General features: G+C 34.7%; 1 protein-coding gene across 8 annotated transcripts in view; it reads right to left on the bottom strand.

Moving 5' to 3' along the window:
- Positions 1–21229, bottom strand: part of USP34 (ubiquitin specific peptidase 34) — a 253192-nt gene that overhangs the window by 181343 nt on the left and 50620 nt on the right. For all 8 annotated transcript variants that reach the window (XM_070572601.1, XM_070572605.1, XM_070572606.1 and 5 more), the window contains 5 exons: positions 18109–18159; positions 17798–17947; positions 9837–9904; positions 6999–7191; positions 5826–5887 (listed from right to left, as the gene is read on the bottom strand). In XM_070572601.1, the coding sequence (XP_070428702.1) occupies positions 5826–5887; positions 6999–7191; positions 9837–9904; positions 17798–17947; positions 18109–18159 (524 nt within the window). The remainder of the gene's footprint in view (positions 1–5825; positions 5888–6998; positions 7192–9836; positions 9905–17797; positions 17948–18108; positions 18160–21229) is intronic.

Raw genomic sequence — 21229 nt, 5'->3', positions numbered from 1 at the left:
ACAATGGACTACTCAGCCATAAAAACAGAAAAAATCATGCCATTCACAACAAAATGAATGGACCTTGAGGATATTATGTTAAGCGAAATAAGCCAGACAGAGAAAGACAAACCCCACATGATTTCACTCCTATGTGGGAGATAAACACATGGACAAATAGAACAGTTCAGTGGTTACCAGGGTTGGGAGGGGGTATGGGCACAAGGGGTAAAGGGGAGCATTTACATGGTGACTGACAAATAATAATGTACAATTGAAATTTCACAATGTTATAAATCTTTATAACGTCACTTAAATAAAAAATTCTAAAATATATACTCCATCCTTTGTCTTTTGAAGGACAACAAAAGGAGATTCAAGGACTTTCCTAATAGCTGAGAACTGTAACTGAGCAAGTATAAAATCGGATAACATTATCAATAACAACCATACAGGGTTCTGGAAACATACATATAATAAGACTCCCAAAAGGACTGAGGACAGCAGAAAAAAAAATTCAAAGAAATTAAGGACAAAACATCCCAAACTTGATGAAAAATGTTCATCTATGCATCCAAGAATCACAATAAATTCAAACTAGGAGAGACATGGGAGATCCACACCTAGACGCATAATAGTCAAACTGTTATAAGCCAAAGACCAAGAGAAAAATCTTGAAAGCAACAAGAGAAAAAGAACTAAGCATGTACAAGGGAACCACAATAAGATTAACAGCTGATTTATCAGAAACAAAGGTACAGATCTACACTGGAGCACTGTTTCCATATTTTACTAGAACTAAGTTATTTTTAATCTGAAGTAGACAGTAATAAATTAAGATGTATATTGTAACCTATAAAGAAACCACTGAAAATATAATTTTTTTTTTAAAGATTGGCAGCTGAGCTAACAACTGTTGCCAATCTTTTTTCTTTTTTTTTTCTTCTGCTCTTTCTCCCCAAATCCTCCCTGTACATAGTTGTATATTTTAGTTGTGAGTTCTTCTAGTTGTAGCATGTGGGACGCTGCCTCAGTGTGGCCTCACAAGCAGTACCATGTCTGTGCCCAGGATCTGAACCAGTGAAACCCTGAAACACCGAAGCAGAGTGAGCAAACCTCACCACTCAGAAATGGTGCTGGCCCCGAAAAAATAATTTTTAAAATATCTTTAAAAAATGAATGGAATTAAAATGGTATACTAAGATATACCGACATACTGCAAAATAAGGCAGCAAAGGAGAAAGAGCAAAACAAAAAAGACAAAAGATGTATAGAAAACCAACAGCAAAACAGCACATGTAAATCCGACCATATAAATAACATTTAGAGTGAATGGATTAAATACGCCCATCAAAAGGCAGAGATTGTAGGGTTTTTTTTCAATCCAACTATATGCTACCTCCAAGAGACTATTTTAGATCCAAAAATACAAACAGGTTGAAAGTAAGAGGACTAAAAAAGATATACCACGAAAATAGTAAGCATAGTAAAGTTCCCGTTTAATATCAGACAAAATAGACTTTAAGTCAAAAAACGTTATAAAGAGACAAAGAGGGACATTTTATAATGATAAAAGGATGAAATTATCAGGAACATAACTGTAAACATATACAGACCTAACAAAAGTCCCAAAACACATGAAGCAAAAACCAACAGAACTGAAAGGAGAAAAAAAACAATACAGCTAATTATTGACACTCATGGCAGTTAAGTCTATAAAGTCGCTGCACTAAATTCGCTAATACTGAACCCTTGAGTCTCTTTTTTTTTTTTTTAATTATTATCACTCACTCCTTTAATGGGTAAAAAGAGTATGTCAGTAGCATCAAGTGCATCCTAGAGTGGGTTCTCTTTAGAAGAATGACTCAATGCAATAATGTGACTTGCAGTTTGCCTTTGACTGGAAGAAGACAGAGCGTGTGACGAAACGCAAATTTTATCTGATAGCTTTAGGTACACAATCTGTTCTACAATCTATTGCGGAACTCCTCTAAAGACAGACGTTTCACACAACTAAGATTTGTTTTGCCTAAAGTTCACACTTCAGTCAGGGCAAGGCAAGAGACTCTTTTCTCCTATGTAAAAATGCCACCACAGACCACTAGCATCCTTCCCACCACCCCATTCTCTCTGAAAAAAGAGACATCGTTCTCATTTGGGCATTAACAATGATCTTGGTGTTGCTTTCTTTTATTTGGCCCTCTTTTTCTAAAAACTACCTTTTTTTCAAAATTGAGGTATAATTGACATATAACATCATACTAGTTTCAGGTGTACAATAAAGGAGCACCACAGTAAGTCTAATTAACATCTGTCATCACACAGTTACAAAAAAATTTTTTTCCTTGTGATGAGGACTTTTAAGCTCTACTCTCTTAGCAACTTTCAAATAGGCGATACAGTATTATTAACCATAGTCACCATGCTGTACATTACATCCTCATGTCTTATTTCTTTTATAACTGCAAGTTTGTACCTTTTGACTCCCTTCACTCATTTCACACACACACACACACACACAAACACACCTCTGACAATCTGTTCTCTGTATCTACAAACTTGGGTTTTTGTTTTGTTTTTTTCAAGTCCACATATGAGTGAGATCATATGGTATTTGTCTTTCTCTGTCTGACTTATTTCACTTAGTGTAATGCCCTCAAGTCCGTCCATGTTGTCATAAATTGCAAGATTTCATTCTTTTTTTATGGCTGAATAGTATTTCATTGTATACACATACCACAGAATTGAGGGGAAAAAAAAGACAAACAATATAGCCAATTCTTGTTACTCCTGGCAGTTACCTCCTATAAAGCTACTGCAATGAATTAGCTAATACTGAATCTTTGAATCTTAAATCCTAAAGACAACTTATCTTAGTAGATTCTATTTTCTCTATTTTACAAAACAGAAAATGAGATGCAGAAGTGTTTAGGTAACTTGCCTGAGGCTGCCCCACTTACAGGTGCTAGAGCTGGGATTCACATCCCATCCAACTGGCCCCAGAGACAAAGCTTCTTGCACTAAACTGCACTACTGCCTACAATTTCCATCCTCTGGTCATCTCTGTACCAGTGCTAAAACAAGAATGCAGAGCACCGACTTGTTTGACTTCAGCTGGGAATGTGCATATTACAGGGAGACTCAAATTATTTACTGCTCTATCCATTTCCACAAATGATCATGAAAGTATCACAAGTATTGATTTGGGGGTTACACATAAATTGTGGCAAATAGGCAAATTCACAAATACAGAATCCACAAAATGAAGATCAACTGGAGTTGGAGACTTCAATATTCTACTTTCAATAATAGAACAACTAGGCAGAAAAATCAACAAGGATACAAAAGGCAAATGATACTATAAACTCTTTAGACCTAACTGACATCTACAGAACACTCCATACAACAGAATCAACAGCATTCTTCATCACACATGAACATTCTGCAGTACAGATCAAACGCTAGTCCATAAAACAAGACAAACAGCCCAATTAAAAACTGGGCAAAAAAGTGAACAAACAATTCACCAGAGAAGAAATGGAATGGCAAAAAACCACATAAAAAGATAGTCAAGGGGCCAGCACAGTGACATAGTGGTTAAGTTTGCACGCTCTGCTTGGGCAGCCTGGGGTTCACAGGTTCGGATCCCAGGTGCAGACCTAGCACCACTTGTCACGCCACACTGTGGTACCATCCCACATAAAATAGAGGAAGACTGGCACAGATGTTGGCTCAGGGCCAATCTTCCTCACCCCCTCCCCTAAAAAAGATAATCAGTATCATTAATAATTAGAGAACGGCAAATTACAACCATAATGAAATACCACTTTACACACACTAGATTGGCTATAATAAAAAAGACAGATAATAACAAGTGCTGACAAGAACAGGAGAAACTGGAATCCTCATATGTTGCCAGTGGGAATGTAAAATAATCCAGGTACACTGGAATACATTTTGACATTTTGGTTTTTTTAAGTCAAACATAAAACGACCATTAACGAACCAGCAATCATACTCCTAGGTATCTACCAAGATAAATGAAAACATATGGCCCCAATAAGACTTGTACACAAATGTTTAAAGCAGTATTATTCATACTAACCAAAAGTGGAAACATTGAAATATTCATCAACTGGCATATGGATAGACAAAATGAGTTATATCTACATAATGTAATACTGTACAGCAATAAAAAGAAATGAAGTACGGATTCACATCACCACATGAATCAACTTCAAGAAAAACAGTATACTAAGTGAAAGAAGACAATGAAAAAGACCACTATCATATGATTCCATTTCTATGAAATGTTCAAAATGAGCAAATCTATAGAGACAAAGTAGAATGGGGGGTTAGGAATGAGAAAAGACTACAACTGAGGTAAAAGGGATCTTTTTGATTGTGATAATTTCATTGTGATAATAGTAGCACTTTTCAAATTTACTAAAATTCATTGTAAAAACTAGTGAATTTTATATGTATAGTGTCTATACCTTAACAAAACTGCTTAAAAAGAGAGCCAATTCACAGGCTCCAACAATATTTATCACACTTTTTCTACTTGTTCCAATATTCTCACATTGTCTGCATTCTCTTCTCTTCCCAACTTAAACTCTCTCTACCCACTATTCCTCAAAACTTTTGCTCTCCGCCCTCTTTTCTTAACCAGATTTTTAGGATATATATTCCTTAAACTTTTTTGAATAGAATTCCTCCTTCCTCTTTATCCACTATTTCAGCAACATAAAAACCTACCCGGGACGTGTGGGGTTATCACACTGATGATTCTAGGATTGTTTTTCCTTTTTGCAGGGGTTGAGGGGTTGATTACTGCATTGACAATTTTAAGATTCTCTGAGGCAGTCTTGTGGGGCTAGAAGGGTGGGAGTGGGGGCAACGAGGAGTCAAAAGGGAAATCCAGAGCTGTAGTTTTACATACATTGAATATAGTCCATATAACGCCCTGACAGTGTGAAATAGCACTTCTAGTATAACCCAGAATTTATAAAGCTACAGCCAGTTCTGGGCAAGAAATTTTAGGAGGACCACTGACAAAGAATGTTGTCAGAGGTGAATGACTGGTCTGGTGATCAATCTAAAAATGACACCATATCAGGAACAACTGGAGGAATGAGAACCCTTTACCCTGAAGAAGAAAAAGAGTAAAGTGACAGAGTCTCTGGCTTTCAAATTCACGAAGAACTGGGTTCAACTGAGTGAGCTCCACAGGGCAGAACTAAGATAAATGCACAAAAGTTAACAGTAAAGCAAAAACATGACTCATTCATGTAATTATGAATTTTCTAACACCTTAAAACTATACAACTCTGATCAAGCAGAAGATATTACTACCCAACTGAGATTAATAAACCAATTTCTATACTGGTTGGATAACTAAATGGAATAAATATTGGAATAAATAAATATTTCTAAGAACTTGTAAAGCCCTAAAGCTATAAAAACTACCACTTTTCATACATGAGCATCAACTTGGTTTTTCTCCATAAAATGTATTGAATGAGGTCTTTTCTTTCTGTGCATCCAGTGTGCTTTCTGAAAACTATCAGTACCATATTCCTTATTACTAAACTCTCCTGTAAATAGTATCCTTTTGCATTTTGTGACAAACAACACTATATGTTGGTAAATGCTTTTAAAAAACAAACATGTTTCAATATATCGGTCTGAAAGCTTATTGAAGACTGTACAAATGAAGCTACAAGGCAAAGAATTTCTAGTAAACATTCAATTCTAATAAAGTCACAATTGTATTTATCAAATAAACAGCTAAAGATCAAAATGGTATACTAGGTAAAATGGTATAAATTAATGCTTCTACTTACGTTTCTGTATCTGATACCAATGATTCATTATTGCACACATCATTGAAGGTATGAAGTTGATTCTATAATTAAAGAAATTAAAAGTTTTTTCCAACATTATTCTTATATATGTTAGCAATTGTAAAAAAAAAACAAACACGGTTGAAATATGTGGCTCATAATCAATAACCACATCAAAATTATAAAATATTAGATAAACAGATATACACACTTTCCAATTAGTCTGGCTATTTCCTTTATTGTATTAAAACACTAAATAAATTCCTTCCACAAGTAATACTTAGTCCTAGAGAAAACAAAGAACAAAGAAACACTAGAGAAAACAAAGCTGAATAAGGGGAAAATACAAAAATATTAATGCAAGGCAGCTAGTAATATGTCATTACAGACATCAAGTTTTGGGATAAAGCTCCCTAGATAAACACATTTAAGATTTAATTTGAGAAAATGTCGACAAGTATTTTCTATATTTACCAAGTTCAATACATGGGTAAAATCTAGCTACTTCTGAATAACTACACTACAAAAAGAGGCAGGAAATGTAAAGGAGCAAAGCTAATGGAGACCTTGGTAAACCAAAGAATGCATATCCATTCTAAAGGATGCAGCTAACTAGTTAGCTCTAGCAAATTGTTGTTATGCAAGAATATAGATTCAAGGATACCAGGTCTTCCTCTCCACCGCATCCACCAAGAGAAGCCAATAATACAGATTTCTCCCTATTTAAAACAGTATTTGTTACTGTGCAAACCAAACCTAACATTTCTGTTACTCAAATTTGGCCTATGGCCCAATAATCTGTGGCTTCTGCCTGGAAAATGAATTAAGTAACTACTTATAATCTCTTCCAATTGTCTTTCTCTCTGAAAACATTGTTTCTAAATGTAGAAAGCTAAATAGTTAAAAAAAAAAAAAAAACAGTGAAGGAGTTGGACCCTGAAATCAAAGACCCAAGGTATAAATCCTTCTAAATCTAAGCCTCAGTCTCCTTGTATTTAATAGAGAAAATACAGAAATTATTTGTAGGGACCATACAAAGTAACGCATGTAAAATACTGAACACAACGCCTAGCACAAAGAAAGAGCTCCACAAATATGAGATATTATTGTGATGATAATGATAGTCTGGAAGGCAAATAAAAAACGAACAAAAATAAAACAAAGACAGCTTACCGTTATCTGACTTAGTCCAGCCAACCTCATAGTCAAAGTAGGTGACATAAAGTACTTAAATGCAAGATCTAGGCTTTCTTTATCAAAGCATAACGTTGTATCCAATGGTTCTTTCACTGTGCTCCACATTAAGTCAGCCATGTTGCGAGCCGCACTCTGTCTTAACTCTTGATCAGAGAGCTTGCATAAATACCTGAAATGATTCAGAAATAAAATATACACAAAAACTTATAAAATATTTCTAAAGGTCATTCAGTAATTCAATAATATTCCTTTGCTCCATACCTCCAAAATGTTTAGTACAGTAGAACCTGGCATCCTGGGATTAACATTCCCAATTTAAACTATCTCTAAGTGATGCTTCAAGGATGGTGACCTGTTAGCAGTGTGTCCTTTGCTGAGAGACCAACTTGAATCAGAAACTGCAAAGAGCCAAGTCATTTAACATCGGATTTGGCACCTCCAGTAAAGCTTTACTCTTCTCTAATACCTGTCATGTATATAGCTCCTATTTTAGTAAATTTCAGCTGACTTAATATAAACAGTACATCTACTCCCTCACTCAGCCAAAATTCTTTAAAATGTGTACATTTTAAACATTCTTCTTTTTGGCTTCCAAAACTCTCAGGCCCTGCCTAGTCTATTTGGTTGGTTCCTTGTTCTCTATCCAACCTTTCAACATTAGTGCTCCTCAGGTCTTGTAATGAACTACAGAAAAGCCCCAAATTCCTCCCATCACTTTATATAGAAATCTCTGCAATGTGACTTTACCACTCTTTCCATCAAGAGGTGTCACCTATTTCTCTATTCCCTTGAATCTGAGCTGTGCCATGAAACCTTCTTTGGCCAATGGGGCATTAAGAGATGTGATACAGTAGAAGCTTGAAAAGCTTTCGAGCTTGCCCTCTCTCGCTGGGAACTCTTCCACCACCAAGAAAAAGAACCTAGATTAGCCTGCTAGATGAAAGAGACATGGCTGATGCCCCAACTGACATCTAGCCAACTGCAAGATGTATATGAGCTCCCCTGTCCTCCCCAAGACCAATCAGCCTGCCAACCACAGGACTTTTTTTTACATGAGTATATAAAAAGAATTAAAGAGATTAACAGTGTTTACATGGTATTCCACTGTATTTATTTAGTCAACAAATATATACTATGTTCTAGGCACTGGGGATATAGCAGAGAAGAAAAAATTTCTCCTCTTGTGCAGTCTATGTACAAAGTAAATAAGTAAATGATATAGTTTGTTAGAAAGTGATGACTATTACATAGGAAAACAGCAGCAAAGATGGATTGAGAGTTCTAGAAGGTTTGTCACAATTTTAAGTATGGGAATAGAGAAGGTGTCATTGAGGAGGAGGTGACATTTGAGTTTTGTAAGTCTCAATGTAAGAAAGAAACCTAAGAAGAGGATGGATAAAGAATTATATTGACTAGACTTAGAGTATGGACTGTTAGAGTTCTAAGATTGTGTTTCTTGATAATATTTATGAGTTCTTCATACTTTTTCTCGTTCATTCATTTGCAAAGATTTGAGGCCTGCTATTTTCCTGTTACTGTTTAAGTTGTTGGAGAAAGTGTCAGGAAAAGAATCATAGTCATCAGTGCTATGCAAGTAAGGTAACGTGGTAGAGAAGGAATATTAGGCCTTTGTGAAAGGTGACATCTGAAGAATATGAATCAGCCAACTGGATGATAATTAGAAGGACATATTTCAAGTAGGAGGAACATAAGGGCATAGGCTTTGAAGTTGGAAAGAATATGATATATTAAAGAAGCTAGAAGCAGACTGATGTGGAGCACAGTGTGTAAGAGGATATAATTGTGATATGCAGTTGGATAAACAATGGCAGATTATTCAGGATCTTCAAGTTATTGTAAGGAGTTTGGATTTAATTTAGCAGTGGGAATCTACTGAAGGGTTTTAAGCAGATGAGTCATGATGGTTTTTAAAAGATCACTTTGGCCTTTAAGTGGATCATAAATTATAGGGGGGTTGGAGTAGAAGCTGTGAGACCAATTGAAAGGTTAATGCAATTGTCCTGGGAAGAAATGGTTACTTGTACAAGGATTATTTATGGTGATTTTGAAAATTGAACGGATATAAGTGAAAGTGAAGTTGATAAAATTGGTGATTGCAGAGTTTAAGGAAAAAGGGTAGCATCATGGATGACACTCTAACCCCCATCCCCTTGATTTCTCTTTTGTGCTGCGGGTATCATTAACTGAGATGTGAAAGACTGGGAGAACTTAAATATTTTAAGATGTTTGTGGGACATTTAAGTGGCACTGGCAAATGAGCAGCATAAGCTTGTAGTTCAGAACAATATCATTAATTTAGGAGTTGTCAGCATAAAGACAGCACTTAAAAACCACAGGAATGAATGAGATCATCTGGGGAGAGAATATAGAAAGAGAATAGAAGTGAGTCCAGGATGGAGCCATGTATCAGTTTGCCTTTGCTGTATAAGAAAACAACTCTCAAAACTTAGTGGCTTAAAATAGCAGCCATTTATTATTTCTCAGTTCTCCTGATAGCTAGCTCTTCTGATCTGGGCTGACTAGGCTAGACCTAGATGCTCCAGGATAGCCTCACTCATGGATGTGGATGTTAGCTCAGGGCTAATCTTTCTCAAAAAAAAAAAAAGAGTAAACACTAAGTATAAACCTACACATGTGCATAAAAAAATACTATACACTAAAATGCCAATTAAACTTTTTTCTAGAGGATGTGAGTACAAGGGACTTTCAAAACAATTTAATTCTGTACCATGTTTATAAACTGTTTAAACATTATTACATTGATAATCAGGGGGGAAGATTTTATCAACTTACCTGATAACATAGGTCCTAAAAGGGATAATGTGCTGCATGACAGCAGGGATATGTAGCCATATTCTAATCTACAAAGAAGCATAAAGATGACAATGTATATTGAATATATGAAATACCTATGTCTTTCACTTTAATTAAAAACAAGAGCATTTAGTATTGTGCTGCCTCTAAAACCACATACATTTTATGTATTTTTAAAAGAATAAACTAAGAAATAGAATTACACACCTATCAGGGAAGTAATTTAACCTAAACAGTCATGTATCACGTAATGACATTTTAGTCAACAATGGACTGCATATACAACAGTGGTCCCATAAGATTAGTACCATATAGCCAAGGTGTTTAGTAGGCTATCCCATCTAGATTTCTAAGTATACTCTGATGTTCGCACAATGACAAAATCACCTAACGACACATTTCTCAGAACATATCCCCACCATTAGCAACAGGTGACTATACATTTTTTATACATATACATAAAATCAATTTGAAAAATTAATGTTAGCTTCTTGCCTAAAAGGGAGAACCATCTATCCAAGTAGTATCATCTTACTACATGCTACGCTATATCTCTTTGGAAGGTAGCAACCCAAATACTTGAGCACTAAATTAGTTTAATAAATCATCTTAGTTTTTAATAAACCATCTCATCCTTCCTTCTAAAAAATATGAAATTACCTATGATTTCTAGTCACTTCAGTATCCATCAAAGCAAATATATTTTAGAGTCACACACTGATTACAATATCAACTATTTACTGAATTAAGTTCCAATCTAAGTTATAATGTTTCCTTTTTTCTATACAATATTCCAACCCATTTCTAAATCTAATATGCTTACATTATAGAAGTTTTCTTTTCATAAACAGCGGTTTAAATATAAGAATAAAAATCCAAAGCAAATCATCAAACAACAAACTATGACACTAAGCCTTGACACAGGCAAGGAATACAAATTAAAAACAAGTTTAAAGACACAGAATGTATGGCTTCATTCTAATCTAATCAAAGACATCTACATAAGTCCTATAGCAAATACTATACTAATGATGAAATGTTAAAACTTTTCCTTCTGAGACTAGGAACAAAGTAAGAATGCCTTCAATTCAATTTGAACTCAAGGTCCTAGACAGTGCAGTACAATAGGCAAGAAACTAAATAAAAGGCAGAGAACTAGAAAAGAATTAAAACCAATATTGCTCTGAGAGGATACGATTATGTAAGTAAAAGATCCAAAATAATTTTCAGATAAACTTTTTTTGGAATTAGTTTAGCAAGATTGCTGCTTACAAAGTCAACACAAATAAATAAATATACACACACAAACTATATTTTATATATATATATATTTCTTACATAACAGGAAAACTGAGAAAAATTAAAGAACATGTAAATAAAACATTTACCATTATTTATAAATTAGAAGACTCAATACTGCAGAGATGACAGTTCTCCCCAAATTGACCTTTAGGTTCAACGCACCCAAAGAGGTGTATGTGCAGAATTTTAGGTGCTGATTCCAAAGACAAAGGTCCAAAAAGAGATAACACACTCTTTAAGAATGACAAGGAGTGGAGACATAATGTACAGCATAGTGATTACAGTTAATAAAACTGTATTGCATATTTGAAAGTTGCTAAGAGAACAGTTCTTTAAAAGGTCTCATCACAAGAAAAGAAAATTTGTTAACTATGTGTGGTGATGGATGCTAACCAGACTTACTGTGGTGATTATTTTGCAATATATAGACATATCAAATCATTACATTGTACATCTGAAACTACTATAATGTTGTGTCAGTTATAACTCAATAAAAAAGAAATTACAGGGAAGTAGAATTTGCTTTACCAGTTAGCAACACTTCTCATAAAGCTCCAGAAATTACGATGGTGTACAAACAGCACAAGATTAACTAAATGGACTAATGGAACATGCTAGAGATCCCAGACTCAGACACAAAGAAACACGTGATTTATGACAAAAATGGTACTTCAGAACAAAGAGGAAAGGATTGTCTTTGCTATAGTGTTAGGCCCAGTGGTTGTCCATATGGAAAAGAAAACGAATCTTGATCCCTCACCCACACCATATACAAAAATAAATTCCAACTGAAGTGCAGATCAAAATGTGAAAGTAAAACTAAAACTTCTAGCATACAGAAAAATATCTTCATGACTTTAGGGTAACAAAGACTTTTTCAACCATAAGTGAAAAACATTAGCCATAAAAAAAAACTTTTGCTAAGTTACACACCCTTAAGTTCAGTGAACAATCGCTCTTAAAAGACACCAGAGAACGAAAAGCAGACCACAGAGTGGAAGAAGGTGTTAGCAACATGTGTATGTCAGACAAAAGACTTGCATCCAAAACATAAGGAATCTCCATACACCAGTAGGGAAAAGGGGGACAATCTGATTCTTAAAATGGGTAAAAGACTTGAACAGGTACTTCTCAAAAAGTATCCAAATAGCTAATACGCCTATGAAATGGTGTTCAATCTCATTAGTCATTAACAAATGTAAAAGTAAAATGACATTGAGGTACTATTATACATCTATCAGAAATCACTAAGAGTAAGAATACCAGGTGTTTGCAAGGATGTGAAGCAATGGAACTCTCATTCCTGGTAGAAGTGTAAATTAACATAATCACTTAAGAAAACCTTAGCATTAATGCATAAGATTGAATATACACAAAGCCTATGATCAAGAAATTCCACTTCTAGATACATGTCCAAATAAAATGTATGCATATGTGCACCAAAAGACATGGAAAAGAAGGCTGGACACTACACTAATTGCAATAGCCAAAACGGCCATTACCAGTAAAACGGATTGATGCTGGTACATTTTTAGAGAAGTATTATACAACAATGAAAATGAGTAGACTAGAACTACATGAAATATAAGTCTCAAAGTTAAACAAAAACAGCCAGACAAAAGAATGCATAGTATGTGATTCTATGTACATGGTTAACAGACAGAACTAAATCATAGTATTTAGGGATGCAAACAGGTGATAAAACTATAAAGAAAAGCAGGAAAGTGATCAACATAAAAACATGAATTGTGTTTACCTTTAAGGGCAGAGATGGAGTAGGGACTTGGAGGGAGTGTAAGGGAGGCTTCTAGGCAGCTGAAAATGTTTTGCTTCTTGGTGTGGGCAGTGGTTAAAAGAGGTATTCACTCTGATAAATCACTGAGCCATGTATTATCATTATGTGCACTTTTCCGTATGAATGTTATATTTCAAATTTTTAAAAAAGGTTAAAAGATTCAGTTATATAAGAGATACATTACAGGAGATGAAAATAGGTATGCTGTTATCTTTTATTTTGGGATAAACAAAGACACAAATAAAAATTTAAATAAAAATGACAAGGAAAATGTCAACATCAGAAGGAAAAAATTTTAATAGAAAGAGCTACGACTTACTGAGCCCTTAATATTGCCATTCCGACAGATGACAAAAGTGAGGCTTATAAAAATAATGTAATCAAAATCACAGAGTATGTAATAGAGCTACAATTCAAACCCAGGATTACTTCTCTATAAAATGTATGTTCTTTGGGGCCGGCCCAGTGGCATGGTGGTTAAGTTCGTTTGCTCTGCTTCAGTGACCCAGGGTTCACGGGTTTGGATCCTGGGCATGGATCTACACACCACTCACCAAGCCATGATGTGGCAGCATCCCACATACAAAATAGAGTAAGACTGGCACAGATGTTAGCTCCGTGACAATCTTCATCAGCAAAAAGAGGAAGATTGGCAAGAGATGTTAGCTCAGGGCCAATCTTCCTCACACACACACAAAATACATATACATATGTGTACATATATATATTAAAAGGTCTATGTTCTTTAATACTACTATAGATGCAAAACATTACAAGAACCAAATTCTATATGCTATTAATCATAGATTATATGTCCTTTTCCTTTTCTTACTACAAGTTTTGAGCTTCTAAAGTTTGCTTTAGTGTTATCACCCCTCTTGGTGATAACAGAATTCTAGCAGCCCTCCTAAGTACATGTTAAATATCCAGGAATAGGAAAATACATTCCCTATATTGTTCCCCCTATAACTGCAGAAAAGCAGACATCATAAATCTAGTTTTGACAAAATGGTGAAATAAAAACTTCACAGAACTGTCAACCCACTCTGTCTAGTGTGGAGATATATGAAATTATATCTTAACTAGCTTAATTTCTGATATTAAATAGTCCTTGTTATTGTTTTTGTAAAAGCAGTCAGAGCACTGAGAGTTCAGAAACTATTATTCTTTGCTCTGATATGTTACTATAACCCCTATAAGTTTGCATGTCTGATTACATCTCTAACTTAATAATTTGTCAATATAATTTCTAAATAATCTGTTTTCTAAAGCATATATTCTTGAGGTTTCCTTATTAAGCCTCATTTGCACTTCCTCTCCACGCATGTTAACAAAATAAATCCCATGACCCTATTGGGTTCTTTACTAAAAGTCCTTAGACTCTGTCAATTTTAAGCTAATAAAAGGTGTTATGTCTGAGATGACTAACTCAAGCAAAGAGCTGAGGGCTGAGGCAGGATACTACAATCAAATATAACTCATCTTAGGTATCAGTGGGGAAACTTCTAGAAGGACGCTGCATTCTATTACTCTAACCTCTGCTAAATATTGGTTAGCTGCTTTTGCTGAAAACCTAAAGGCCAAAACAAAGTAAGGAAACTACATACAGATTTTTGTTGTTTTTTTCCTGTGGCTACAGCCATTATTACTAAGAATAGATCCATATAATAGTGGAGTAATATTTGTGCAAAACTGAGAAATCTGCTAACAGTCAGTGTTAGTTAAGAAATGCTGAGCAGCAAGTTTTTGAAATTGAAATACATGTATGGGCTTGAGAATATTATCAGATTTTTTAAACCTTAATCTGATGAAGTAAGAGTTTTCTTTCTTTGCTGATAATTCAGACCCAGGACAAAGTGAGTTTTCCTGTGCTGCAAGCTCAGGATTGTAGGTTCAGGTTCTAAGAGATAACACTCACCACCTGATAAAGTCACCTTTCCTCATTAAGAGTAAGGAAACCACCCTAGAAAACAAACAGGATGGTCTGGTCCCCAGGAAATAATATAAACATATTCTCTTCTGAATGTATGATTTACTATAATCAATCATGGAAGGGACAGGTACTCAATAAGGTTAGCCCTTACCTCTCTTATCCTACAAGTGGTTTATAATTCATGAGTTTTTTTTCAAGAAAGGACTGGCCCTAAAATCTAATAATTCTTTTTCTTATTTAAATCTAGGAGAGTTTTTGTTCCTGTGTGACAGCCCATGTAAAATCAGAAGTTCCCAAATAGGGACCTTCAGCCTTGTTGAAGCTGAAATAGCACAACTAAACCAGCTGCCTATTTCTCAAGAAAATAAATGAGATATAGATAAAAAGACCAGGTTCACAATTTACAATGACTCACTAGAGGGAAACTACTATGCTCTAAGATCAGTTTGTATGTGGTTAAAAATTCTGAAACGTAAAGGCTCTCAAGTTTCTCAAAATGTGAAGGGATGTCTGTTTTAATTGTTTAACGTGACCACTGTTTATATAAACTTCAGGGAGGGTGGTCAAGAGTCCACAATCTTGTCAAAGTCACCAAAGTTATCTTGCCAAAGTCATGCCAAAACTCCTTACGCTTTAAATGTCATCAAACCTTTCAGAAAAATTTTAGGCTCTGAAAAAAGTCAAGTACAGACTCTGCAGAAACCTTGATTATAAAAAGGACTGTAACTTAAGCTCTTAATTTGCACCAAAGTATTAACTGTATTAGAATGAAGAGGGACAAATCAAAAAATCTTTCTTCTTATGAGGAAAAGGTGCCAAGTGAGTTACTCAACAGAGTTTTAAAACCTTTAGCTGAAAGGTACATATGTTATACTCTCAGGAAAAAAACCCAAACAACTATATTATTAACTTAAGTAGTATAACGAATTTTAAACTAACTTTGGTTTAATGGTCTCAGTTGACTTACAAGATCAAGTTATGCAAACTGACAACAGCCCATCAATTAGCAGTCGTAAAAAGGCTGAGGAGTAAGAAGAAACAGAATCTAAACCTTTTTCTTTAGTAAAGGATAATTTTAAGACATAGTAATAGATTAAAGCCTTTAATGAGCCTTCCATAATAGACTTTTAACCAAGAATTTGTAAAATAAATTCAAGAAATACATTTTAATTCAAGTAATATTCCTAATTAAGGAAAAGAGTTGATACACTGTTTTGTGAATTCTGGATTTCAAACTCACTTATATGCCTTCTCCAAATTTACCACAGTGAAAAATTAAAACGTCAACACAGGATTTAAGTTCACTCAAAAGTTATTTTATTCTTTCTCCCAAAGAAAGCCAAACTGAATAGAACTTCCTATCAAACAAATAAGGTCAATCAGAATAAGAGAATCGGTGAGTATTTAATAACAGCTAAAATAAGTAACAGCTACCAGTCACTAAGAGTTTACTATATATCAGATGTTACAATAGCTTAAAATATATCTTAAAACCTCACAACAATCTTCTAAGGTAGATCATCATTTTTATCATTCTCATGCTACGGATTAAAAAAATTGAGGCTCAGGGTCCAGCCCCATGGCCTACTGGTTAAGTTCCACACACTCCACTTTAGCCCAGGTTTGCTTCCCAGGTGTGGATCTACACCAATGGTCAGCAGCCATGCTGTGGCAGCAACCCACATACAAAATAGAGAAAGATTGACACAGATGTTAACTCAGGGCAAATCTTCTCAGGAAAAAAAAAAAAAAAAATTGAAGCTCACATTCAGGGTTTAAATGCATCTGTTGAATCAAAAGCCTACATTCTGGGGCCAACCCCATGGTTTGGATCCTGGGTGCAGACATGGCACCACTCATCAGGTCATGTTGAGGCGACATCCCGTACAGCACAACCAGAGGCACTCACAACTAGAATATACAACTATGTACCAGGGGGCTTTGGGGAGAAGGAGGAGGAAAAAAAAGCCTACATTCTTAATCTACATGCTATGCTGCCATTGCATGAAGTATTTTCAACCTGTCAGAAACCAAGGAATTCAGGGACTAAAAATGACCTTGATACAAATCATTTACTTCAAATATGGAAACGTGGAGGTCTAGATGCTAAATTTGAGTAAACCCAGTGCCCTTTCCAATGTACTACTTCACTGCAAAGAGAATATCATCGGAAACAATACAACAAGGTATTTGGTTGAGTCCTTTTGTACCCTATATTTTTTTATTTTATATATGTACTTTAAATATGTCACATTAGTTATTATTTAAGGTAATTCAATTAACAAAAGAATTCAAGTTTTGGTAACGTTAGGTTTAAGTTTTGCTACAATTTTTTAAATGATGATCAGACTAGAAGGTTATTAAAGGCTGAATTTTAACATACAGGTAGTAAAAAGTATTTATCTCTGCTTCCACACTTAACTGTGCTCCACAGTAACTGATATTCATAACATACAAAAGAATTATCTTCTTTACAAAGGCAAAAAGAAATGTCAGGTCTTTATTTGTAATATAGAGCGAAGTCAGACATACTGTAGTAGTACCCTAGGCTAACCATTACTTAAGTAATCAAAGACTCTAAGAAGCCAGTAATTTCCCAGTACAAAATCCCAGTCCAGCAAAGCTGAAATCAACATAAGACTTTTCTGCCTATCTTATATTTTAGACAAAAGAGGTAAATGGCTAAAATTACCTATTTAACTTGAACTCATTAATGTATAAGAATTCCAATTTTACCAAAATAAAGACTTTAAAAAGGTTTCTGTACTCAATTTTTTCAAAATATAATCCAGAAAAAAAATATTATACATGCAAATAACTCAAAACTTGCCTTTTCTGGACATAAAATTCATGTTATTCAAGTATTAGACATTGTTCCTAAGATTAAAACCAATTCCAGACAATACTTACATTAGATACAACTGTAATAAATGCATGTGCTATAAGAAATGGCAAAGTTTCAGGAGTTCCATATTCAAAGCAATCCTTCATGAGAGAAAGGCCATTTTTCCCACAAAACAAACATACATAACGAAGCAAATGCAATGGTACTTCTACATCCTGAGGAAAAAAAGAAAATTATTTTAAAACTTACCAGGAATAATTTTCATTTTATTACCAATACTGGAAAGATACTGATCAGACATAAAAATAAACTCAAAAGACAGATGAACAAAAAAACAAAATTTTCCACAATCCTTAGAATGATAAAAAACACTTACATTCATATCACAGAACGCCCCTAATATGTTGCTTTCTTGGGTTGATATATCCTGATTTAAAAAAAAATAAATATAATTAGATCACACTATTAAATAATAATCTTTTAAAAATATAATTTCCTATACCTGATTTCTATAATCTGATTTTATAAAACAGATTTTGCGATTGCTTCTCGTCATGAATGGTGGTATATATTCCTAACTGAAGTTAGTAAGATTCAGTTCTAAAGTACACTTTAACTCTTCTCCAAAAAAATCTTTCTATACTATGTACTACACATTATTTTGCCTTCTTAAACAAAAACTTTTCCTTAAAGAATTGGAGCAATTCATATAAAAATACACCATAACTTAGTTAAGTGGTTTTCAAACTGTGCTCTGGAATTCCCTAGATGTATACTCAAAAGGTTCACAATGTGTTTTCCAACATAAGATTTAAACTACCTGAAGCACACTCATCCATCGTTGGTGAGAGTAGAAGCTGGAATGACCTTGTAGGAGGGCAATGTGGCAATATCTGCCAACATTTAAAATACACATTCCCTCTGACACAGCAATTCATCTTCCGGTTATTTACTCTAAACAGCTAATAAAAGAAGTGCTGGAAAATGTATGTACAATCATGCTCACTGAAATTCTAACATATCAAAATTAGAAATAACTTAAATATCCATCAATAGAATGGCTAAATAAATGGTGGCATAACCATCCAACATCTTACGGAGCCTTCACAAATAATAACATGAAATGGCATGAGGGATTTTTTGTGGGATGATGGAAAGGTTCTATAATTGGAGTGTGGTAATGGTTGCACAACTCTGTAAATTCACTAAAAAAAAATTATACACTTTAACCATTGATTTTTATTGTATGTAAGTTATACCTTCAAAAGGTTGCTAAAAAAAAATAATAAGGTGGATCCATATGTATAGGGATAGAAAGATAATATCTTGTATTTCCATTTAAAAAAGAATTTATGAATATGATCTATTTTCATAATTTTTTAAATTCCTGGAAATATATGAACTAATTTTGTCACAACAGCTTTTTTGAGCAGAAAATAAAGAGGAGAGATTCAAGGCTTTTTTAAGTCTATATTTTGTATAATCTGTATTTTTTAGTCACACAGAAAATGTTACTTTTATAATCAGAAAGCTAGATACATTCATCTGAAAAAAGTTAGCTTCCAAAGGAACCCATTCATTCATTGCTGTTAACCTATTTCACATATTTAAATCTCTGCTGAAATCAAGTTTGAAAACAACTAATTGAGAGCATCACATGAAACTCTCAGAACAGGGGCTGGCCCCGTGGCTGAGTGGTTAAGTTCACGCGCTCTGCCTCAGCAGCCCAGGGTTTCGCAGTTTCAGATCCTGGGCACAGACATAGCACTGCTCATCAAGCCATGCTTAGGCGGCATCCCACATGCCACAACTAGAAGGACCTACAACTAAAAATACACAACTATGTACCAGGGGGCTTTGGGAAGAAGGAAAAATAAAATCTTTAAAAGAAAAAAACCCCAAAAAACTCTCAAAACATTTCAAAATAATCAAAAACTGTCCTAAGAGAGGTCAAAACACTTGTCAAATTAAGTAGACTAAACCTCATAAATCTATTCTTGAGCCTCTACTATCAGGGCCACAGTTAAAGCTTTAAGTTATTCTCAACAAACCTTTTGTCTACATTCCAGAATATAAGAACTCCTGTGGTATTATTAAATACAGATTCACCGACCAGGTGGACCATGCTGGAATATTAGATTGGAGTCAAGATTTCTGGTGCCTTACATGGACACAAGCTGGAAAATCTCCTAAGAGAATTCTATTCTGATGTGCAAAATGTTACTCATGGACTTTGTTACATCTATTCCGGTTACTCGGAACTGTTTTAATATTTCATACTTCTACTCTGCATACATGAAGACATTATCCTAAGGTGTTATCATAATCTCATTTTAAGTGGTATATAAAGAGTTAACATAGATCTACAGGTACCACCACCACAAAGTCTCCCTAAAAGCTGATTCAACATCATTTTTCTTTCAAAAGTTCTAATTTTAGATAGTCCCTGAAAGGGCCTTAAGAAACCTATCAGGGATATGTAAAGTTTTTGTTTTTTTTCCCATAACCTCACATTTACTAAATAAGATAAAGCCACTAGATTTCTAGAAGTAAACAAAGGAATTTTTCTATTACTTTAAAGGAGAAAAGAGAAAAAAATTGAGTAACCAGAAAGTTATTCTATATCTAAGCAAATGATGCTTCACGATCAAACCATGAAGAATTGAAGGCCAGTGGATTAAGAATAAAATTTTTACTTAAAAAGCCATTGGTGTTGGAATTAGATAGGAGTAATGGTTGTACAACTCTGGGAATACACTAAAACTTACTAAATTACACACTTTAAAAGGGTGAAGTAAAAATATTTAACTTAATTTAAAAAAGGGTAAGCAGGGGGGCCAGCCCTGTGGCCTGGTGGTTAAGTTCAGTGCGCTCTGCTTTGCAGGCCTGGGTTTGGTTCCCAGGTGCAAACCTACACCACATATCAGTGGCCATGCTATGGCAGCAAGCCACCCACAAAATAGAGGAAGGAAGGCATAGATGTTAGCTCAGAGCAAATTTTCCTCAAACAAAAAGAGGAAGATTAGCAACAGATGTTAGCTCAGGGCAAATCTTCCTCAGCAAAAAAAAAAAAAAACGGGGGGGTGTGATTTAAAAAGTCAGTAGAAAATGCAAGAGAATACCAGCCTAGATTCAGAAATTTGGAAAATAAAATAACATAATGTATATATTTAATCTGCCTGATCATGTTATACATACATTTAACAGAAGCACAGTGGTTTCTCTCCTTTCTATAATTTTTATACCTATTTTCATTCTACTTAGACTAAAACTTGTAACACTAGGGCAATACTTCATTTCATAAAATTATATATAGTTATTCAGGATTAAGGAAAGAATGCAGGGGCCGGCCCCAAGGCCGAGTGGTTAAGTTCGTGCGCTCCGCTTCCACGGCCCAGGGTTTCACCGGTTTGGACGCTGGGCACAGACATGGCACCGCTCATCAAGCCATGCTGAGGCAGCATCCCATGTGCCACAGCTAGAAGGACTCACAACTA

Source organism: Equus przewalskii, chromosome 14, assembly GCF_037783145.1.
Source record: "Equus przewalskii isolate Varuska chromosome 14, EquPr2, whole genome shotgun sequence".
NCBI lineage: Eukaryota > Metazoa > Chordata > Mammalia > Perissodactyla > Equidae > Equus > Equus przewalskii.
Note: the sequence above shows the minus strand (reverse complement) of the source record. Positions and strands in the feature narration are given on the sequence as shown.